Genomic DNA, 24,936 nt, shown 5'->3' with positions numbered 1-24,936 from the left:
TACAACATTCTACCATCCCATAAGGGCAGATAGAACTAAATATTTATTATAAAAATGGCATCTTGATAAAGTATCAAGTGGGTATGGTATGGCAATCATCCTATTGTTCCTATCCAGATTTATCCCTGATAGAACAATATACTAATATTAGAAATGTCATTGTGAAAAACTGGTATAATACTATACTACAATGCTATACAGGTTTGATGTCATTTAGCCTCTATATTCGTGACTTCATTTGCATTAATTTCCATTGAAGTAATATTTGAGATCTAACATTTAATAATGTTAGCAGAAAAGAAATTATTACAAAAAAATGACAGAATACCAAATCAAATAATAAGCAAAAATAATTAAATTTTAATATTATTAAATTAGCAAGTTTACAATTCAAATATACATTTATCATTACTCAATAAGAAAAGTTTTCACATAAATATCAGAATTGTCAAATACCTAGGATTTACAATAGTAAAATAAGATTTCTTAATAGCTTGCAGCTTGGGCTCTGTGGGTTTCAACACTCTCTCTAAACCTTCAGCTTCTTCTACAAATTGAAAATTTTCAACTAGCTTTTTAATATATTCTAGGCAAAACTGCAGATTTTTCTTTCTCAATTCCAATTTCATATTATTGTTTAATGTATTTAGTTCATCACTATGTATATTTCTCACTTAGGTGATCCAATAACACTTCTTTTTTATTTCATTATTATTATTATATTCTCTCATATAAGAAGTTCTCTCTGCTGTCCTTCATACTGTTTTGAAACTGACTCAGCTCTTAATTGGCAAACAAGGTGAATGTGTTTGCACATTGTATTTAGGCCACAATGTAGTCTGTGACAATAAACCCAATATTTTACAGTTTTTCTATAGTTTTCTTTGAAATATTGTCCAAAATAAGTTGTTACAGGATCATCAACCAACTGTATCACTGCTGCTGCTGAAAATAATTTAAATGATTCTTCACCTGTTTCTTGCATCAAATAATGAATGGTTTTATATACTTCAGTCTTTTTCTCTTTAGATTTTATTTTACAGAGGTTCTTGTGCCATGTACAGTCAATATAATCTTTGAGCAGGTTCCCCCATAACATTCACCCAAGTATTGAAAAATCAATCAGCCATATCTGATATAAATATGTTTGGTGACAAGGAGCTTACTCATTCTTCAATCTTAGAAAAAGAAATCTGTAATATCTCCTTCTCAGTTCTGTTACTAAACAAAAAAGTACAAGGGAAACCTTGCCACATATCATCAATATTCCTAATTCAAAATTGTAAACATTAAGTCCATGGGTCCCATCAATATACGCAGCATCATTTCCACATTTTTCTAATATAAATGCCTGACCATCATACATAATAGCTAAAATAAAGTCAGATTCTGCTAAATGAATGTATTCTTCACCTTGTGGTATATAAAACAACCAACAATCATCATTGCCATCTCTCATTTCATTCATCCAGGTGTATATACTTATTGAATCATTTGAATGTCTTACATAATTTGATGACAATTGGAAACTACTTTCAATATTATGAAGTTCTTTTCTGATTACTAAATGAAGTCTTTGTAGCTCTTCTGGTGTTGATAGGCTATCTGTGATTTTCTCCATTATGGCATTGAAATGTTTCCTTGAAGTAATTTTTGTTGCTAATATACTTCTCTCATTTGATGACAAAACTGTATGGCAGAATTCATTTTGATGGCTACATGGTATGGAGTGAAAATAACAACACAATTTTCGTCATAATTTATGCTCACATTTGGGATGGACAGAATCCATCAACTCTTACTTTTGAAGTAACCAGTATGATAGTTATAATGTATAGAAGTATTAGGCTTAATGTTCATTCCTGAACCACTCATACTTAATAGTATTTTCCACATCATATTTCTGTTTCTATTCCTTAAAATCACTAAATGAATTATATGTCTGAATATTATTGGTAATAAAAATGGCATGCACCTTGCTAAAATCTGACAACATTTTTTTCTTTTTCGTAATATTCACTTAAACACAAACTACATTTAAATAATTTTAAAACTATCATCCTTGTTATTGTGCTTTTTATGTTTGTCTTTCATATGTTTACTCAAACTTTGCTTGTATTTGTATTTTAAATGGTATATACTGCATTCCGTTATTAACCAAGAAAACGAAACACCAAACAAAGACAAGACCCACGTGTGACAAGCGCCGGAAACAGACAAATCCAGTTGCTGTACTGACGCAGTTTGCCATAGCGGAATAATTTAGAACTAACATTTATCTGGGCTCTAGACACTCGTCTAATTAGCTTGCTCAGTTTATCATGGCCTTGATGAAACTAATACAGAGATTTGTTAATAAAGATCTAAATTTCCAATTTAAAATCAGTGTATCTACAATACAGTTGACCCTTGATAATCCGACATGCTCAGTAGTCTGACACACCTCTCGTCAAAGTCACTGTAGTCCCCATCCCATTATGTGTCTGCTTGCACAGAAGGATGTAAAGATGTCGTGACATAAATCTTCCCACCCAATTCTTACACAATGACACACATTTCTTGTATTTTCCGTGAGCAGTTCTGTACATACTGTATTATTTATGCCTATACATACTGTATGTACTGAACATTTATTGGCTTCCATATTTCTTTCAATAAACATGTTTTAGTTAACCGAAATGGGTGTTTCATTTCCATATTAACCTAGGCAGCATTTTACTCATAAAATGTAGGAATATTGTAGGCTACTTTTAGCAAAACAATGCCAAATATGTAATCACTTTCGGTAATCCGACACCCTCTTGGTCCCATACCTGTCGGATTATCAAGGGTCAGCTGTAGTTGTAAGGATGTTTCAGGACTGGCTTAATTGTATATATTGTACTAAAGAATACAATTTATACCAGAAGGATAAATGTAAGAAAAAAATTCTCGCCAAACATTTTCAAAGACACAATGTTTGAATGCATTATTGACTAATTGACCCTTCAAAACTTTAATATGATTTAAAAGCTTATTTTATGTAGGTAGGTTTAAGTACAGTAGAGCATCGTTTATCAGAAAACCGGTTAACCGAAAGCTTTCCAGTCAGACTGTGTCGTGCTGAATCGAACTTTTTTGATACTAGATTTACTTCTAAAGTATAATTTTATTATATTTTTCAATATATTTATTTTGTTTGTACAAAATAAAGAAATAATTTTTAACGATACAATCGCCTCGATTATTATTATAAAAATTTTCGTTAGGTTTAAAATCGACGAAAATTCAACACGAAGCGACACGCAACGGAGAAAAATTTCAACATCGGATAGGTTAATATATTTTTTCGTACATAATCGGTTATCCGAACAACCCCATTCCTTAATTGATTCGGATAAACGATGCTCTACTGTAATTTGCATAAGATAAATCCAAATGTCTGCCGTCAATGTGTTCTCCAAATTTCGACTGTTGAGAAATGTTATTTCTGACGTATTCGTCTAAATTCCAAATCTTTATATTTCTTTGGGGATACTATAGATTACTTTCTATGGAATTTCGGGACTTTCAGTATATATCTAAACTGAGGGGACCGAGACGAGTTCAACGATACCCTACTTTTGGACCGGAGACGAAAAATAAGAAAGTTATCATACTTTTTAAGTTATCATATTTTTTTAATGCTTTCAAGCAGACTGCACCGTAGTTGCTAGTGCTGCCATCTAACGGTAAAGTCTGCAAACAAATTACAAAAAAAAACAACTCTGAAAGGCAAGAAATTGCACAGTCGAATTCCACTTCCTTTTTTTCTTTTGTTCAAGAACTACTGTGAATCAATAACTAGTGACGTTAAACAATCGGCGGCCTGCCGGCAGCTCCCCTCCCGGGGGGAGTCCGTCGGGAGCACGAACAGTCGAACGCCAGTTCCTTTTTTTCCTTTTGTTCAAGCATCGCGACTCCCGATCGCGATAGCGTGGTCGGCTCGTAGTACTAGACGACCGCGAGCGAAAGCGAGACTGAGGAGCCGTAGCCCCCGAGGTCGAGGAGCGCGAAGGTGTGCAGAAAGGACTTAACTCGAACTGTAGACGATCAGTGTGCTCGTGGATCAACATCTGCCTCTGTTGAAGGTATATATGGCCGACTTGCCGGACTGCCTGTTAAACACGCGCTAGCAGAGAGAGCGACGCGCCTCTCGATCATCGCGCGATCGCCGAAAAAAGTATGATAACTTTCTTACTTTTTGCCTCCGGCCGAAAAGTAGGGTACCGTTGAACTCGTATCGGTCCTCTGAGTTCAAATACATACTGAAAGTCCCGAAATTCCATAGGTGGAAATCTATAGTACACCCATTTGTTTTTCTTCATATCTAAAATTTGTCTAAATATCCTACGAATTAAAATAATTTCCAGGCATCGTTCAGTCATGTGTTGTTTAATTTCGACTAACCAGAAACACGAAACGGAAGTTCAAGAAAGCCTTTCGTACAGAGCAAGCGCATGTATTTGTTTATACAAGAATATAGAAAACAACTTGTTTACTCACCTCTGTATTCTCATCGTCATCACATCGTAAAGGTTCTAATTTAATTTTTCTACCAAAGATTTTTTCATCCGTATTGAATTCTTTCTTACAGTTCTTTAAAACAACTTCAATATTTTCTTTACTTTCAGAAGTGAAATCCCTAACTTCTCTTTTCAACTCTTGTTTTATCTTCATTTTCTCAGTTTAGAATATCCAACATTTGGTGTGTGAACGGTCTGTATTCAACAGAAGAAAGATTTTAAAACTGTGCAGTTTAAATTTATATTTGCAGAAATAAATGAACAAAATTCGGTTAATGTTACCTATGGTTCCAAGATGGCGGCTCGTCTCTGATTCCAGCAAATAGAAGAAAGAAAATAGTGGGGACGCACGTTCTAACTTAACCCAACCTAACAAATTACCATAATTATTACCAACACAATTATTAAATAGGTTGGGTTAGGTTAGAACGTGCGTCCCCACTATTTTCTTTCTTCTATTTGCTGGAATCAGAGACGAGCCGCCATCTTGGAACCATAGGTAACATTAACCCAAAATACTTTACATATAATAGTAAACACTTACTTCTCCTAGGTGAATAGTGTCACTAATCAATATTAAATAATAAATATTCACATTAATGTTCACTCGAAAGTTAGAGGAAGTAACGAAGAATGACAAGTAAACCCAGTTCTATTATCAGCGTAATAGCATTAAACAAAGGGGCGCACTCTCGAGGTTAATTAAAGGAAGAAATTTGAAGAATGGCACTTCAATGGTACAGGTGATACAATGCTTTGTGACTGTACGCTCCTTGTCTTAACCACACGGCGTTACGGTAGTGCGCCCTCTTCCGGTGGTAATTTGAAAAACGTAGTTACAAACACGCGTGCGAAGAACATAGTTTTAAGAAATAATTTTATTTTCTGCTATTTTTGAGGATGATTTTTTGTAGAAAATCCATTAGAGCAGGGAAAAGTTAAAATAAAACAGGCCATTTTCGTAATGTTACTCAAAATATTCAAAAATAATACAACTTTTGGTAATATATATTCCACAAATGCGCGTACCACACATAAATTTAGTTAACGAATTTCAGTACAAGTTGCCTAGATTAGAAGAATGTTACTCATCTCCTTTGATCATTTTTGACAATAGAATTCAAATTCAATTCTTTATTTGTACCAATACATTTTTTAAAAATAAAAATATTAACTCAACAATTTTAAAATCTCTTTAATGTTTATTTCAAAAGAAAAAAGTTTATGCGAGATTTGCTATCATCGACATAGGACATAAGCCAGAGTTCCCAACGTTTTTTATGTATCGATCCTTTCAAAACTTTTTTTTCTACCGACTCCTTTAAATAAATTTATGCTTTATTTTCTTTAATACATTTTTTTAATTTATAAAATAATTATAATTACTAAAACATTAAATAATATAATGCCCCTGCAGTTGCTTTTAACTTCGATTACAGAGAAAATACTTTCTGACTTATGACTTCGTAATCATAGATGGCGCGTTTAGCCTTTTAAACATGGCGGCTGTGTTTACATTTTGTCACTGAAGTTTTTATTTCTGATATAATTTTTCTTTGTACCAAACAATATATTGTGTAACTCAATATTCGCGACGGGGCATTTGTATATTTTATATTTAAATGCGTCTTTTAACCAAAAGTCGACATTTTCTTTGGAAAAATTTGTGTTAATTTCATTTGTGGTCCACGCGTCTACGACCTGTGAGTATTGTTTTGCCGTTCTTTCTGTGTTTTTCGTCCATTTCCGGGTTTTGCGTGTTGGAGGCGTGTCTTTCCTGTCTACTCTGTTGTGTTTTAGTGTTTTTTTTTTTTTTTTTTTTCAATATTTCTTGTATGCTCCGTTTCCACTTAAGGTATATCATTCATAAAGTGATAAATGTTTTAACGGGTGTTAAGTTTCGTTTGAACCATTCGTCCTAGAAAACACTCATATAGAAGTTGAATACTTTAACTGGCTAGAACAAATAATATGCCCAAATGGAGACACTGAAAGGAAGTGAATAGAAAAATTCACCTTGCATCGGCAGCCTTTGGAAAATTAAAAGATAGGTTAATGTTACCTATGGTTCCAAGATGGCGCTCGTCTCTGATTCCAGCAAATAGAAGACGGGAAACTGTGGGGACGCACGTTCTAACCTAACCTAACCTATTCGAATAAATTACTATAATTATTACCAACAAAATTATTAGAATAGGTTAGGTTAGGTTAGAACATGCATCCCCACTGTTTCGTTGCTGGAATCAGACGAGCTGCCATCTTGGAACCATAGGTAACATTAACCAAAAGATATTTTTAGGGAAAACCTATTGCTTGCTTTAGAAAGAAAAACTTTTAATCAGTGCATCTTGTCAACATTGCATCTGAAACATGGCTGCTATCTGAAAGAATAGAAAACAAGCTTAAAGTCATTTGAGAAAATTATAGGAATAATGTTAAGAGGTAAAAAGAGATATACTTGAATAAGAGAACAAACAAAAGTAGATGATATTTTAGTGCAGATTAAAAAGTTGAAGTGGACCCTGCACAGCTTGAAAGAGTTCATACAAAGAAGCTCAAGAATTGGGGAAAACATATTAGGTACTCTTCAAAATGAGTAATAGATGGTATGCAGGAAAAATATTTTCTACAAAACAATTTCATGTTATTATTAAAGGAAAACATCATTATCTTGAACATAGTTAGAATGGAATTATTTAAATTATAAATAATTTAAAAATTTAAGTTGATGCAAACAAGCTAAGGAGTGACGTAATGTGTTTTGAATTATACTCGCATACCAATTGCCATTGTCATATTCACATTGTATCGGAATGCTTAAGCTTTCAATTAAGCAAATGAATTTCTCTAGCAGAACATTCAAGATAATGAAAATAAAACACTACATTTATATTTAATAAAATTATTAAATAAATATAATTTTGTTTTAAATGTGAAACATCACTTTTATATACAATTCAACTTTTTTAATAATGTAAATTCATTTTTATCATTTCAGTTAAATAATTATGGAAAGTCAATGTCACAAAATAACACAGAGTTCCAATATTTGGAAAAATTTTGGTGATACTAATGAAATAGGTAAGATGGTTAATAATTTTAATGTTATAAAAATATGTTCTACATGATTAGAAGAATGGTTAAAACATAAATATAAATAGAAATTATTTAACATATCCAGTTTTGGTATAAATGAAGATCATTGAAATTAATATATTAAGGATAATCATACACAGCAATGAAGTATTTGAAACAATTTATTACACTTTGGTTATCATACTCTACCATTGAAAATTTACAATTATCACAAAACTAGCAGGTATGCTCAGAGTTGCCTGGGTAAAAATAAGAAAAAGCATTAAGATGGGTTAGAAGTACAAAATTAGCCTTTATATTGTATTATATTATAGAATTTGATTTATATAAGAATTAGGTTCTCCTCTTCCTTGGCTAATTAGAGAATTTTTAAATGGGTCTAAAACTATGTTCAATTTTCCGCAAAAACGCAAAAAACCACATCTAAAATAGTAAAGTAGAAGCCCAGATCTTTGAGGTAATCCTTAACCCTCTTCCTCGGGGAAGAATTTCCAAAAATTCCTTTAAATTTAAGTTAGTGTGCATTCCCATGGTGTACCCTAACTGTACCAAATTTCAACATTGAACTCCTAACCAGTGGCGTAGCGTATTGGGGGCGGCAGGAGCGGCACTTATAGGGGGCGGCAAAATTTCACAATAAATAATAATATCTTGTAAAAATACCTAAATAAGGGGGCGGCGAAATTTTCCTCCGCCCCGGGCGGCTGACATCCATGCTACGCCATTGCTCCTAACAATTTGGGCTCTGTGTTTATTAATATTATCATCATCATCATCATCATCAACCTATCTCAATTATAAGATTAACTAAAATGCTAAATTAAGTAGGTTTCTAGCCTAAAATTAAATACATAGGCTGTTCATTAGTTATTAGATTATGGGTACAATGAATAGGACTTATCACATCAAGATGAAAAGAAAACAGAATTAAATTATTCAAATATAACTTTAATTAACATAGGGGAATGCATTTCAGGTACACAGACCCCTCATAAGCCCATTTAAGGTTAGACATAAAGCAGTATACATAATAAATATCTAAAATATTGTAACAAACACAGTTTACGATCTGATATTAAAAATGATACAGTGCATTGCATATAAAATTACTCTATTAATTACGTAAAATACTAAAATAAGAACTAATTAAAACAGTACAATACAATAGTAAAAACAGTCAATAGTTGTGGTCCATAAGGAATTGACAAATTATACTGTAATCTTGTTTAATTATATAAATGTTGATACTGATATATTACCTTAATTCTGACCTTAAGTATCTTTATATAATCTCATTCTAATCATTTTATAATAGTTAAAATGTAGTAAATGTAATAGTAAAAATATAATATTTTATTAAAAAGCTTTTCATAACAGTTAGCACTACCAAAATTTAAAATTTTGATGGTGCCAACTGTGGTGCTTAGAAAGTTGGTTTCGGTGGTGCATAGAAAGTTGAGCGACTCATTGTAGGTTTATTTTATAGTGTCAAGTCAGCTTTGAATTAACTCTGTGCTTAACTTGGTGGTAAAAATTCATTTTATAGTTTGGAAAATAATCAATTTAAACTTGGGTAAAACTATACGAGTGTTGGCTTACGTATTAAAATAAATTATTACTTGTTCTTTCACAAAGCTATTTATCTTTTTAAAAGTTTAGCATTTAGATTATATGAGAGGGACCAGAACACAATGTTACGTTTCCATTTTAAGAAAAACTTATATTTTATGGTTGGATTGAATTATATTTGCTAAAATCTAGAGTTGTATATCCAAATCCCACTGAACTACATTCTACATATATAATACTACACAATACCTCATTCAAGATATCAGTTCTATATCCTTCTGACAGGCCTGCCGTAAGGTGTGCAAGGTGTGCATGTCCAGGGGGAGGCAAATTGGTATTGCTGGCAAGCTCAGCGTAGGTAGTCGTCGTTAAACAGGGGCGGCATAATCGGTATTGCACACGGGCGCTCAAACAGCTAGCAGCGCTGCTGCCTTCTGATAAAAGTTAAAGAACTGTACTTATGATGAAATGCATCTATTTTGTCTAGTTGTCGATATACGATATCAAAAATGAGAAGTAAATGCTGATTAATTTTAAAAGTAATTCATATCATTTCATATCTTTTGATGAAATTTAATATTATAAACGTTTCTATTACTTTTAAAATACTTTTATGTTGCATATAAATAATTTTGTTTATAATGTTTTAGTTACTGCATTGGTGCACAGCTCTGTTTTAGTTTATAACCACAAATGAATTATATAATAGAAAGATATATTTTTATGTTAAGGAAATTTTTTGTTTAATTAGTAAGAAAAAAATGTATTTAATTATTTTAATTCTTAGCTTAAAAAAGTTGACTAATTATTCAATTATTAGCTTACAATTTTCTTAAGCACATAAAATTTCTTAAGCGTTAATATGTTGTAGATTGTATGAAAGACGAAATAAACAAGACTTACGATGTAAAACATGTTATTAAATCAGAATGCCGAGTTGTTTTGAGAAGATTGAATATTAAAGTAAAGACTGAAGGTTGTGAAGAGATTATTCACCTCCCAAATGAATATGAATATTTAAAGGTAAATAATAGAAATTTTGTAATATTTTACATTATAAGAAATATTTGAATATTTATTTGTCTGATTTATTGAAAAAGTTGCTAAAGTAGCTAATCAATTTTATAAAATTTTATTCAAAATTAGATCTATTTTTGTATTAAATGACAATTGTAAAACATACATATAGTGTATCAAGATGAAAAATAAATATTTTTAGAGGTGGTTTCTGAGAAAAATGCACAAATTACAAATATAAATGTATGTAAAGAAAAGGCTTTTCATACAGATCTTGTTCTGCTGAACACATTGATCTGTATATGGGGCTGGATGGAGAATGTTATGAATTAAGTATGAGATAAGGTAATTGTGAGATGAGGTATACCTAGAGGTTTCTCACTTCACAATTAACTTATTGTCCTGGTGATAAATGCTGCTGCAGTTATCAAAGGAGTCAACACAGTGCTGCTATGGTACTTTTAAAAATGTATGAAAGCAAAGGAGTGGCCATTTCAAGAACTATCTTTGATGTCAGCACTCCATCTTATCATGAATCTTAGTCAGGTGCAACCATACTACTATTATACTACTATATTAAAAGAGTGGAAGACCCAGGACTACTCATTGGTTTTGCCTGGGTGTGAAAAAAGAGATAGAAAAGTGAATTTGAGAGAACAGGTGAAGGGGAAAAGGTAAAGCGAGATAGGACAGGGGATAAAGAGTGCAACCATAGGTGGTACTGTACCTTGAGATATGACATATCAAACTGGTAAACAGTGGTCATATTTAAAATCTCTGAAGATTTTAAATATGCCCACAGAGGTACCTCTGTTTAAAATCTCAGGCAACTTCTGATTGCTTCACCAGGAGTTATGCAACTCAGTGCTGGATTATTTTGATTGAATACACTGTAATATATTTGAAAATGATTTCTCACTAATGCTCTTTTCTTGGATTTCATTCTCCAATGATATCCAAGAAAAATTTTCCAGATATAAAAATTTTCCAGGACTGTATCTAGAAGATGCATATTTTTATTTCATCGTCTTGCTTATTTCAGCTACAATAAAATTGTGTGGTGCACTATCTGTTTGAGATATTATTAAAAAATAAATTATATAATTTTAATTATTATAGAAAGGCAAAAGGATTAATTTGAGGATAGAGATGAGTTTTTTTAAAAATTGTAAATGCCAATAACAAGTGAAATTGTTATTAAGTGCAAATCCATTTGAGATATGACACACAACTCACTCTGTCTCTCAAGATAGAGAGAGTTGTGTGTCATATTGTGTGCTGTGCCCTTTAATCACCAAAATTTAATAGCATCAATGCCCCTTATATAAAAATTACTTTGTTTTGTTTCTTAATCATTATCCCATCCTGAGTTATTAAATAATAGATGCCAATGCACACACACAGAATTTGCTTCCTGTTTTTAGACATTTTTGGTTCAGGAGGTCTGAAAACATGGAAATTTTCAAAAAAATCCAGTGGATCAAATTTGACACTTGATGTTAGATATATAACAGCTAGGAAAGTAACAAAGGATTTAAAAACATTAAAATCATAATAAGTTAGTACTACTAAAGAAGTAATAAAACTGGTAAAAGTCTATGTATTTATTCGAATTAAAATGATAGATTAAGTGAATTATTATTTATATTTGATTTTTTAATAATTTTTACTGAATTATTTTTAAATATTATTAAAAGTTTTAAATGTATTACTTTATGTTGTTTATATATTGTTTAGCTTATCAAGAAGAATAAATTCTTCACTCCTGAGGACACATTTAAGAGAAATGAAATGAAGATCCAAAGTAAGCAAGGTGTTACATTTTTATTTGTTAAATGCTGTTTTGGAGGCTTGCTAGATCATATTTACACAATGCATTTTATAATAAATCGCAGAACTGTTATAAAATTCATCATAGAAAAGCAAAATAAGCTGCTGAGCTCCTAGTTATGATAGTGATTTAACTGGTTTAATTGAGGCCAACTTTTGGTCACTCTAAGGATCGGCATTCTCCATGTTTTCATATCTTGGGTCGTTTCTTTCAGTTCTTCCATGTGTATGTTCGTGTCAGTCAGGACTGTGTCTGGCCAGCATGTTACTGGGCGTCCTCTTCTCGTCTCACTGACCATGAAAAGCATTAAGAGCCCCTAATAAAATATACCTATTGCCATATTTAAATTTTAAAACATTTTGAGACTTTAAAAGCTATTTGTTATTTTCTCAAATTCCTATTAGGTAATCAATCTGTAATACATTTAATAATCTAACATGAATAACAATAGGTCATGGATTGCTTTCCAGCTACATTAAAGTCACTTTAACAGGCAATGTGCTCAATTTTTTCAAAATAACATTCCAAACTCCTCAGTATTATCATTCATTCCTTCAGTATGAAGACAGGTGTTAATGAACTAGTTTAAAAATTAAAGCAAAGTGCAAAAAAATTCCAAATAAATGGTTATTTAAATAAAAATGAAGATTAAAAAGATGATAATTAGTTGATTGTATAATGAAAAAGGTAAACGGAAAGAGAACTTAATGGGAAGTTAACATGTTAATAAGTTCAGAACAGAAAAGTATAAATTTATTAAATTTCGTAATAAAGTAAAGGATTTATTAACAAATAATTAATAAATAGGAACTGTTTTTCACCATTTGGAAGCCACATCGTTTTACACTTGTGGATTAGTAACAGGATAAATTACTTTTATATAATAAGCAATCTTATTTTAAAAATTATTGTTCAGTGTATCTAAAAAGACATCTTTCTCAAATTAAAACTTTTAAGTAAGGTACTGTACATGGCCTTATTTTTTAAGAAACTGGACTTAGGAAAATGAAATTCTGTTCACCATTTGCACCATTCATTAGGACAACTATGAATGTGTGACCAAAAAGTTAACTGACTACTGTATTAGAATTATTGAAAATAAAATGTTTTTGAAAAAGTGCACATTAGGCCATATTTATAACTTACATCTATTTTATGAATTACATATAAAATATTGTAACTAACAAATTATGATTAAAATAAACAAGAACCAACTCTGTTTTTTACTACCCTTTCTACACTGTAGATATTAACCACTCTGCAGTGACCAACGAATACATCCGTCAAGGGCGATCGTGTGGCACTGTTGAACGACGGCTATATTCACAAAATTCTTTTGCGGATATCACCAAAAACTAGCCAAAAGGTACCGTGAAAAAAAAATTCACATAAAAAAGGAATTATGTGACAATAAAAAAAAGACTTTTCTTTACTAGACATAACTGTTTACAAAATGTTTTTTCAAAACGGTAATGAGAAAAAATGCGTGGGAAAATACTTAAAAATTTCCCACGTTTATTCTCCACTACATAGGGATAGCACCTTACATGACTAACCCACTGCAGAAAGGTTAAGATAACCCTTTTGGCTAGTCAAGTATGGATTCGGTGGACCCACAATGGGGCACTGGTGTGGTGTGGGACTGGGCCTGGGTCTGGGTCTGACATATCTGGACAGTTGTTGTTATTTGTTAAGTTATGGCAATGCAACACTTGGGTGATCTGCCTTCCTGGAGGTCTTTCTAAGGGAAACTGGCTCCTATTTAGGCATTACAGAGGTGGAGAAAACCCGGAAAACTCCACGTGGCCAGCCCGTCTGAGCGAGGCATAAACCCATGACTGAACTGCCAGTGTTCAGGGTACAAAGCCACTGGTGGGTATATCTGGACAGACCAACCCAAAAAATTCATGGAGTTTTTTGACTCTATTCATATTTGATCCTGGATCTCTCCAGAGCAGTAGACTGTCATCATGATCGCTTGGACATCCAGCCATCAAAATTTACATTGTACCTGCTGGGAACCAACTCTGGTTAGAAAACAATAGAAAATTAAAATTTAGTCCATGTGCTCCATTATTTTGTGAATTTCTCCCTTATTAACTATCAAAATTAATTGATTGTATTTTATTTATTGCATAAAAACACAATCTGATAAGTGAGGTTTTTGTTATATGTTACTTGGTCCTTAATATAGTCTTTCAAGGCTGTGAAATAAGAACTCTTAATTAACTGTATATTAAATATGAAAATTAATATAAATTGCTGTAGTTACTCTATTTGCTCAATACAAATTTTGAATGAATAACTTTACTGCTAAATTAAAATAAAATTGTGTATTAGCAGAACTAAAATCTAGAAAATTGCCATACACAGAAGCTATAAAAGATCAAAACCAAAAGTTTCAGTAGGCTAAGTTTGACTTCAGGAAACTATAGATGACTTTATTTATTCAATTAGATTAAAAACTATTAAAATATTGGGAATAGGCCATGTTAGGAACAATGTTCCCTTTAATTTTTTTTGTAGCTGAGTGGAACATGTACTTCTCTAAGCAAAAAAATTTTTGCTGAGCAGATTCTGAGCATATGTATATAAAATCTTATTTTTTCCTATAAAAATTAAAATAATTAATTATAGAGATTAAAATTCATTTTAAAACATACTTCCATACAAAATATTATCTTTTGTCAATAATTTAATGTATTTAATCAAAATATATGTAGCAATAATCATGTTGCAGACAGAGTGAGAAATAAGTAAACAACAGTTCAAATCAGTGTGCGTGCTCGCCTGTGTGGCGCACAAATTCTCATGCGCAGAAACAATCTGAGCAGTGTGCAGCCACGCAGCTTAGAGGGAACATTGGTTAGGAACTAGGTTATAGTAGGACCTTAGTCTAAAAATTTTACTTTGCAAAAATTTTTTAAAACTTAAAAATGATAATTTATTTGCAAGGAATGTTTTAATTAGCCAACCATCCTCCATGGAACTGACACTCCATAACATCACGAACCGACGGCATTGAAGTAGGCAACTCATACTGTATGCAAAATCTTTTAAATGGGTACTCAATATCATGCACTACTACAGTATACACCTATAAGTGACTAATGACCAGCGCTGTAACTACGCCCCAAACCCGGTGCCTTGCGCCCGGTGCGAGCATCTGTAACTACGCCCCAAAACTATGACCCAAAACTTGGTCCAGGTCATTTCTGCGTCCCCAGGGTCTACGCCTTGTGCCTGGGCACCGCTGGCACCGCCTTAGTTATGGCACTGCTAATGACCAAAGAATAAATCACAATACAAAAAGCAAGTGTGTGGAAGAATCTCATTCTTCATCCATTTCCCTATAGCCCCAACAAGCAGGTTACCGAGAGTTGACAAATAAAAATATTTACTGTAAAAAGTAACTAGTGTTATGTTAACATTGAACAAAATTTCTGTTTTGTATACAAAGGAAGTAAAACAATAAATAAATTTCTATTTTGACACCGACCAGTGGTCAAGTGGATAAAACCACTAAGCACTGGTATTTGGTTGTGAATTCATGCCACTCCACTGGGCTGGCCATGTGGGAGTTTTCTAGGTTATCTTCACATTTGCAGCACCTGAATAGGGACCAGTTTTCCTTAGAATGTCCTCTTGAGAGGCATTCCCCTTGGCAAATTGCCCATATGTCACATTACCATATATAAATAAACTAAACTAAACCCTATCTTGACAATATAAAAATAATTATTTCTTACAGCTGAATACAAAATCAAAGCAGCTAGATTTAGCCAGAAAATAGTTACATTCGCAACACAGCCAACAAGAAAGGGTGGTTCTTTTCTGCTGTTTTGCACGCAAAAAGTGATCACCGCACAACAGGAATGCTGTATGAAAAGATAGTGATTGATTAATCACTGTCTATTAGATTACATTAATTTATTGGGTTGTTAGGAAAGTAATTTCGTTTTTTTATTACTAGAGGAATTAGATGTATTTTTACCAGCCAGTTTTATTTTAAACCACATTTTCATTATATACTTCGACAGCTGACATTTTAAGGCTTATTTGTAAAAAAATTTTGTTTGATTCTGTACAATTGTTTTTTTTATGGTGTCCCATCAAATTTGGAAAATCGAAAGCATCATTTTCAGCATATTTTGCTTTTTTATAACTAAAAAGCCAAAATGCTGTTCAAACAAGAAAAAAATTGTGGTACATGTTTGGAGAAGATGTGTTGAGAGAAAGACAGTGCCAAAACTGGTTTACAAAATTGCATTCTGGCAATTTTAATATCAAAGATACACCACATTTTGGATGGCCATTTGAAGCCAATGAAAACAAAATAAAGGTACCGATTGAAGCAGTCTGCCGTATAACAACACGTGAAATCACTAAGAGATTAAATCTGTTAAATTGAACCGTTTATTATTACTTAAAACAAATTGGTTTTGTTTCAAAGCTTGATATATGGGTTCCACACGTTATTAACGAGAGATGCTCTCTGTGGTGGGATTTTAAAGAAATTTGTTCTTGAGCTTTTACCGGACAATTTAACAATTGATTCGAAAGTGTACTGCCATTGAGTAAACAAATTGAGTAATATCATCAAACAGAAAAGGCCAGAATTGATCAACAAACAAAGTGGGGTGTTTTACCATGATAATGCCAAATTTCATACAAGTTTGGTAATTCCTCAGGAACTGTTATAGCTTAGATGGGATGTGTTATCACACCAACCATATTTGCCAGATCATTGTTTACAAAAAACTCAGATTTACTTGTTCCGGTCTATACAAATTTTTTTAACTGTAAGACCTTTACTTGAAATGACAATGGCAAAAATCCCTTGGATCAGTTTTTTGTAAACAACGATCAAAATTTTTATGAATGTGAAATCATGCTACTACCAGAAACAATGACAACAGGTATTTGACCAAAATGGTCAATATATAATTCAATAAAATATTTATTTATTATAAGAATATTGCATTTATTTTTCTATGAAAGAAACGAAATTACTTTCCGAACAACCCAATATTATTCAAATACAGTTGAAGTTGTTAAATCAGTCAAATCACTAATATAATCACTAATAAATTTTATTTGTATTCTTATTGTAAGACTAGAACTGAAGATTGAAAATAAAAAAGTTAAACAAAAACCAAAGATTCATATTGCAAAACGAAATAGTAGGAAAGGTTTCCAACAAATTAATAATAAATAGTATTATAATTAGTTTGGCTTTGATTTCAAATTAAAAATACAGAAGAAAAAGAATTAAATCTCATAAAAGGATAAAACAGCTTAAAATTGACACATTTCTAAAGGCAAAGGTCTTAAAAGACATGAGATTATGACAATACATCTAATTAGAACATGGAAGAATTAAGGACAAAAATGATTTGAAACTTCATATTTATTAACGGGACTGTTCAGTTATTACGACAGCACATATTTGCCTTCTTATTGATCTTTCCCCTTTTTCACCAGTCATCAGATATAAAAGTGCCTACTCCCCTAAATACATCATTAGACCAAAAGTTTCGCGAATACACTAAGAATTATTTTCACACAGTTTTGTAATGACTGGGAAGAAAAATGAATGATGGATGCAATTTTACATCATCAAATAGTTATCCTCCCCTTAAACTGTTGATGTAATACTTGAATTGCCCAGTTCTACAAAGTAGCATGTTTTCATTTCAGAACAATCTATAAATTAAGCTACTGCCTTGTTTTTCATGAAAAGAAATAATAAACTTACAATAAGGCAATAAACTTATAAACAGAACTACAGGATGTACAATAGAACAACTATGACATAGAAAAAGACTCAACAGCACATATAGCAACATAGCTGGCTAGACCTGGCATCTTTCGGTCTACCTAAGCTCTTCTGCCACAAAACCCCAAATCCAACCAACCAACCATGTGCGGTGAGATGACCTTCCTACTTCTTGAAACTTCTGTTTCCTCTCCTTATGCAGTTGAAATCATTTTTAAAATAAGGGAATCAACAAAAACAAAACAAGATTTGGTTTCGTTGGCTAAGTTAGATTTCAATTGCTAGACTCTTGTGCATATCTTTGCATGCAGATTATATGTTATGTTTCTTGAAATATGAGTAATTTTATTACTAATTTTTTAAATTTTCAGTTAAGAAGAAAGAACAGAGTGAAGAACATGATATACAGCACAATCCGAAAAGAGCAAAGCGTTACAAATATCAGAACAGGAGGAGATTCATTTTTTCAATTAGAAAATTCAATAAAATTCAAGGGAATATTAAAAAAAAATACTTGAAGGTTATGCGCTTATCCCGTTTTAAACAAAATTTCACATGTAATTTATGTACTCAGACTTTCATAAATTACAAAGTATTAAGAGCCCATCTGTTTTTTCATATTGGAAACAAAGGATTCCACTGCACAACCTGCAATCAGAAGTTTTGGTGGGAATTTCTTTTGCGAAGACACCTGAGAAAGCACAACAATGAAAATCAAATCGAAATTAATAGGAAAGTTTGCGTACAATCATCTTCAAAATATCTTCTAGAACCTCTCGAACAGCGGAAACCCTTTCAATGTGACATTTGTGATAAGCGCGTTAAGACAATGAGCCGATTACAGATGCACCACAAAACACATTTATCTTATATTTGTAAGATATGTAAAAAAGAATTTAAGTGGGAATGTCATTTGAGACGTCATCTGGCAACGCATAGCGAAGACCGACCTTTCAAATGTGATACTTGTAATAAGGGTTTTAAAACAAAAAGTGATTTAAAAACTCATAATGAGACTCATAGTGAAGAATATAAGTATTCTTGTCACACGTGTAACAGGGGTTTTAAAACAAAATCCGGTTTGGCAAATCATAAACTCATTCATAACGATAAAAATAATTATTTTTGTGAAATTTGTAAAACAAGTTTTAAAACGCGACGGGGTTTAAAGATTCATACGGAAACACACAGTGATGATTATAATTATTATTGCAAAATCTGTAAAAGAGGTTTTAAAACAAGGAACTGTTTATATGCTCATAAATTAGTACACAGCGATAAACGTAAGTATTCTTGTGAAATATGTAAGAAGAGTTTTAAACACAAAAGTACTTTAGTAAGACATAGCTTTGTTCAACATGAAAATACGTAGGTGTGCGGATTTTGTCAAGTCAGCTGAAAACTTGTATTGAAAAGTGTAATATCTGTGTAATCGAAGCAATGAACTGCACGAAGGAATTAACTCCTTGTTTCCCGAGATTTTCCCGTTAAAATTTAAATTAATGATTAAGAATAATTAAAAATAATTAAAAAATAATAAAAACGAAAAAAAAACGAAAGAAATGTGTTAATTTTGAAGAAAAAGCTTCAAAGTACAATTTCCTTTTTCTCGCCTATCCGCGAAATCTGACACTGATGAGTCATTGTTTACACAGCTGGATGACCTTGAGAACAGCTGGTGTCGTCTTTCGCGGGACATTCTCATGAAACTCTCGGGAGGAGAAGGGTAAAAAGTAGGGTGAATACTAGATGGTGGTATATTTCTAAATATTTTTTTTTAATTACGATTTTAATTGATATTTCCGACCCCCCCGACTTAATTAAACGTAATTATAAAAAAATCTATTAATTAAAAAAATTAAAAAACTATTGGATGTTGTTTTTGACATCAGAAAATAGCTTTAAATAACTTTACGGAAGTAAAATCGACGCACTAGAAGTTTAGAAGGATGAATGAAGTTCCATAAAAAAATCCCATAAAAAAACAATTAAGCGTTAATTACGGTCATTAAAGGTTAATTAAAATCGCAATAAAATTTTTTCGCGCGGGTAAAAATTTTTCAAAAAATTTGGAGACTTAGAAAACATTCCAAAGATCAAAAAATTTTTTTCGGGTCCCAAAGTACCGTTTTTTTGTAACGCTATAAAATTTTGCCCGAGTTATCTCGGGTTTGGACGTCTATGCACGTCAATGGTCGTTAAGGGGTAATTTAAACAATGCAGCGAAACAAGTCTCGGAAGCAACGGGGGACTTCATTCGATTTTAAAAGAAGATAGAGCCCATGAGAAGTTAGCAACTCCTGGAAAATAAAGACACTGCATCTTCGGTAAGGTTTCGACTGTTTCTATTTGTCTGTTCACAGGAAGGTTCACGAAATACATGCACAAAAAGTTTTGCCAACTATTCATAGCATTTTGCAAGCACCTCGAGTCAAAACATTAATTTTTAAGTCAAGAAAGTTCTCTTCGACAGGTCTTGCAGAAACTAGAATTTAGTTGGCATCAGTGGCAGATTTACCAGCAATCAAATTCATCAGTGACCGACTAGATAAAACTATTGAACACTGGTAGTTGATCGTAGGTTTCGTACCTTCCAACGTGCTGGCCACGTGGAGATTTCTGGGTTTTCTTCTCATTATTAACACCTAAATAGGGGACAGTCTTCCATAGAAAGTTCTCCCGGCAAGCAACCTCCTCTGCTGATCACCCATGTGTCACGTTGCCATATTAAAGAAATAAAGGAATCAAAACAAACAACTACTTTGAGAAACCTCTCATTAATTTTCTTCTTGAGTTATGAATACAGCATAGATCAAATTTTTGTTTCACGAATAAAAAAACTAACTCTAAAATTTAAAATGCAAATCAAGTATGCATTTGCAAATGTAGAGTCGCGTGCGACTATATTTAATGTTCTTAATAATAAACTGTTCAGACGAAAGGCCCTTTAGCACACTGAAGCATGTGAAAAAGTATTTGCGAACAACATTAATGCGAGAACTTAAGCTTTGTGTTTGTTGAGAATTATAAACTGCAGAAATTGTCTTTTGGTGATGTGATTGAGCAGTTTGCGGCTGAGCAGAGTCCGAAGAAATTGTAATAAACATTGTAATAAACTGTATATTATCAACTTTTCTAATTCGTATGCCATTATTAAAAGTAAAAATTTTCCATAGATTTTACGAGGTTATTCCATTAATTTCAAAAACTTTTTGTTAACACTGTTTTGCCACCGCTAGGTTAGAGTAATTATATTTTATTGCTCTAAAGTTGAAATAACTAAATTTTCTTAAATATAAATTCGTGTAATGGATTGTAAGACAAAGGGGTTGTTTGAAAGATAAAACTTTTTCCTTGCGGAAGAGTCTAGTTGGAAAGAAACGAAGATCTGTAACCTACAAATATCGTGATTTAATATACTGCTGACAATAATACCAAGTGCTATTACAAGTTTTCGGTAATATTAGCCTTTTACAGCTGTTTTTATATGAAAGATAAATTCAATACAGTAGACACTCCCACATCCGGCAATCCAATATTGACTGATTAAAGGCAACTAAAATTTTCGAAAATATTTTACACTATTACGACTCTTACATTTTCATATTGCAGTGTGTGCACTTAAAAACTGTTTGTTTTATTAAGGTTGCCTTGAAATTTGCATAAGAGTACAATGCATCATCTACCTCAGACGTGCTTGCAGCTGCTGCTAGGACCTTACTGTCAAGCAGACCATGGATTTGACCGGCTGGGTTGTGAGTAACGGAGCCCGACATAGCCGAAGGGGCCACTACCCGAAAAATTTTCTGGGGTTTTTCGATTTTGTGTCACCAGAACTGAGGATGAACTTAACTGCTCGGCTCAACATCCGTCAGATTTCTCAATTTCAACGGCGTTGTATTCTCAAAAATGGGTTGTATTGTACAAAGACTATTCAAAAAATATTCGAAAATAACTAGCATTATCTAAATGTTTATTCTGCATTAATTTCAGAAAGATAATAAAATATGCACATTCTGTAAACCAAAGGGCATCTGTATTATCTTTATTACAGAGCGATATGCCCATTATCGAGTTGTAATTTTTGGAAAATGATTTGTTTAGCAATCTTCCTCTTAGCTTTTTCTAACATTCCAAATTGTCAAAACTTTGAAAATGTCAATCAGGAGCATTCCGAAGGTAAGGTTATAAACCAATAATCATTATTAATAATTTCACTTTTTAACTTAAATTAACTTGAAAAATTAAATTTCAAGTAGATTCGGCAGATGCTGATCTTGCCTTGCAAAATCCCGATCTTTCTGGTGGAGATATTATTGAAGATATCGATGTTGTAAGTAATAGTACAGACGGTATAAAATTGTAAATTAAACCTCGTGATGTAAACATAAAATAATCAAATTAATCGCTGTAATTAAATACTTTCAGACGCGGGGTGCAGTCCGAGAAAGTTCTGAATTGTGGCCCGGAGGAATCATACCATACGTAATTGAGGAAGAGCTGCGTAAAAGTTTATTTTATATTGTTTTAAAAACCTTTTAAATGGGTATCTTTTAATACTTTCATTTTAAAACTTTTAGTAAGTTCTAACAAATCTAAGTGGTTAATAAAAGCAGCCATGATGAATTTTCAAAGGAGTACTTGTATTCGATTTATAGAGAGAACCAACGAAGAAACTTTCGTAAGAATTTTCAAAAGTCACGGGTAAGTTCAGCAAGAATCCCAACAAGATATAAGCAAAATTATTACAACTAATATACTTTCAGGTGTTACGCATCAGTGGGTCGAGATAAAGGCGAACATTCCGTATCACTCTCAGATGGTTGCATGTATTTTGGTACTATTGTTCATGAATTGAATCACATCGTTGGCTTCTACCACGAACAGAATCGACCCGACAGAGATGAATACATAAAAATACTTTGGGAGAACATAAAACCACGTAAGAGAATTACGATTTCAACATTTATTTGCAAAATACATGAATTGAAACATGTGTTTAATGCATTGTAATCCATTTGCAGGTATGGAATCGCAGTTCGTTAAGTTTGCGCCACATCAAATGCGATTATTAAATGATTTTGATTATACTTCCATAATGCTGTATGGAGAAAGATTTTTCTCGAAGGACGGGCGCAGCAAAACTATGGTTGCTAAAAGACCGGGTGTGAGGCTCTTTAACATCAGCAGTAAACCAGGGTTGAGCAAAAGTGATATATTCCGTATAAATACTTTATATAATTGTAATAATTCCAATAAAAAATCGTAAATGAAGTTAATTTATGTAAGTCCTTACTCTGCGCTTTTCTAAAAATATAAATTTATCATTGTTTATGTTTTAAGATTATTGAATATTATTTTGTGCTGAGATTTCATTAAATTATTTACTTATATTGATAAAAATTGAATGTTTTTATCTTAAATATGTATAAATTTTTAAGTCTTTAAATCAGAATCTCATCAGAAAACATGGGTAAATAACAAAATATTTGGTTACACCTCGTATGCGGCTGGATGGCAGAGCGATTGAAGTGGTAACCTACTGCTGAGGGATCAGAATTCGAATGAACTCTAGGAATTTTTAGGGTGGTCCGTCAGGATATTCGGACCATCGTCATTCGGCCGTTTCATAGTGGGCCTGGCTAAACCCATAATGGGTTACTAGAAGGTGCTTTTTAATGCTCACACCGAGAATAAAGTTTAAAAAACTCTTTGTAGGCATTAAAAATATGGAGCATAAATTATAAATTTATTTTTTGATATTAATTTTTACTAATCAACTGAGAAGAATCTAAAAATTAAGAAATATTTAGAAGTTATTATATAAATTTGCTTTCCAGAATTTAAAATAAAAATAGAACAAGATAACGTTCAAACAATATATCTTTAAAGCAACATTTCTTTAAATGTAGTTATTAGAAACGAAATGACAGACATAAAACTATAATTTTTAGAGTTTATTTTAAAGATTTCTACATATTTTTTAAGTAAATATATTTATTGTATTAATATAAGCAAAATATTATCATTATTTAAATCGTTTCAACGCATTTCACGTGAGAAACTCTACTGTAAAAGATGATTTCGTACGTGAAGATTTAAGGTATAAAATGAACAGAAGGTTAACGTTACCTTAGGTAGCCAAGATGGCGGCTCGTCTCTAATTCCAGCAAGGAAACAGTGGGACGCACGTTCTAACCTAACTAACCTATTCTAATAATTTGGTTGCTAATAATTATGGTAATTTATTACAATAGGTTAGGTTAGGTTAGAACGTGCATCCCACTGTTTCCTTGCTGGAATTAGAGACGAGCCGCCATCTTGGCTACCTAAGGTAACATTAACCGAAAATTGTAAGTGCAATTTCAATTTATTTTCTTTTTCGAAACCCTTTTTATAATTAATCCAAGGATGTGATCGTTTTATGTGAACGGACTGATGACTCAAGAAACTTCTTTTAAAACGGAAGCTTTTATTGCACATTTCACAAACGTAAGGACGATGGTCTTTGTTGTGAGTCGTTCCATGAACCTTTAACGCATTTTTAGATGTACAACTTTTGCCACATTGCTCGCAACGAAACGGTTTTATACCAGAATGGATTCTCTGATGACAAGTTGCATATGTGTATGTTGTTCGTAGCGATTGACTTTCCATAAATATTAGTCTGCAAAATTAACTTACATTATCAGATAAGATGATCTTTATAGAAAAACAAGTGAAAGATATTCAGTTTTAATTGTTTTATTACAAAAATTCATCTACTTAATTACATGCAGAAGCATCGTGATGCTATAAGAATGTATGAAAATAGAGTTGGTTAGTAATTAAACTTCAAAATATGCCAAATATCATAATATATCATTAATCTTACTCATAATATACCTAAAATATTGAATCATTTCTTAGACCTCGACATGATCCAAAAAACTAGAAATTTTAATCAATTCTTTGTAAATTATTCTCCCATCTGATTCGCTCATGTTTCCTTTCTGACGATAACTTCTCGATTACCTTCAATCTCCGTCGTAACTCATTGACTATAGAAGCGTACTTGACTAGAGGTTCAAAGGTCGAACCCGACTGCCTTTTTCCCCTTT

At 32.2% G+C, this 24,936-nt stretch overlaps 3 protein-coding genes across 4 annotated transcripts in view; 2 read left to right on the top strand and 1 right to left on the bottom strand.

The window, feature by feature from the left end:
• The window catches only part of LOC136968803 (zinc finger protein 28-like), a 74,060-nt gene that overhangs the window by 26,008 nt on the left and 23,116 nt on the right, over positions 1 to 24,936 (bottom strand). The window contains exon 1 of one of the 2 annotated variants that reach the window (XM_067262838.1): positions 4,525 to 4,710. The exons of the other annotated variant lie outside the window; for it this stretch is intronic. Coding sequence (XP_067118939.1) covers positions 4,525 to 4,698 — 174 coding nt within the window. The 5' untranslated portion in view covers positions 4,699 to 4,710. Of the gene's footprint in view, positions 1 to 4,524; positions 4,711 to 24,936 lie in introns of those variants that run through there. 2 annotated transcript variants of the gene reach the window in all.
• Positions 7,550 to 24,936, top strand: part of LOC136968805 (zinc finger protein 39-like) — a 69,887-nt gene continuing 52,500 nt past the window's right edge. The window contains exon 1 of the mRNA XM_067262840.1: positions 7,550 to 7,587. Coding sequence (XP_067118941.1) covers positions 7,553 to 7,587 — 35 coding nt within the window. The 5' untranslated portion in view covers positions 7,550 to 7,552. The remainder of the gene's footprint in view (positions 7,588 to 24,936) is intronic.
• Positions 10,161 to 23,191, top strand: LOC136968806 (astacin-like metalloprotease toxin 3). Its single transcript, XM_067262845.1, has 8 exons — positions 10,161 to 10,232; positions 11,964 to 12,030; positions 21,891 to 22,015; positions 22,096 to 22,169; positions 22,265 to 22,340; positions 22,417 to 22,540; positions 22,603 to 22,778; positions 22,861 to 23,191. Exons 3-8 carry the CDS (start codon positions 21,928 to 21,930, stop codon positions 23,103 to 23,105), a joined length of 783 nt encoding a protein of 260 aa, XP_067118946.1. The 5' UTR covers positions 10,161 to 10,232; positions 11,964 to 12,030; positions 21,891 to 21,927; the 3' UTR covers positions 23,106 to 23,191.

Source organism: Centruroides vittatus, unplaced genomic scaffold (genome assembly GCF_030686945.1).
Source record: "Centruroides vittatus isolate TY-2023 unplaced genomic scaffold, ASM3068694v2 contig_16, whole genome shotgun sequence".
In the NCBI taxonomy this organism is placed as follows: Eukaryota; Metazoa; Arthropoda; class Arachnida; order Scorpiones; family Buthidae; genus Centruroides; species Centruroides vittatus.
The sequence above is the reverse complement of the archived record's forward strand: the minus strand, read 5'-3'. Positions and strand labels throughout refer to the sequence as shown.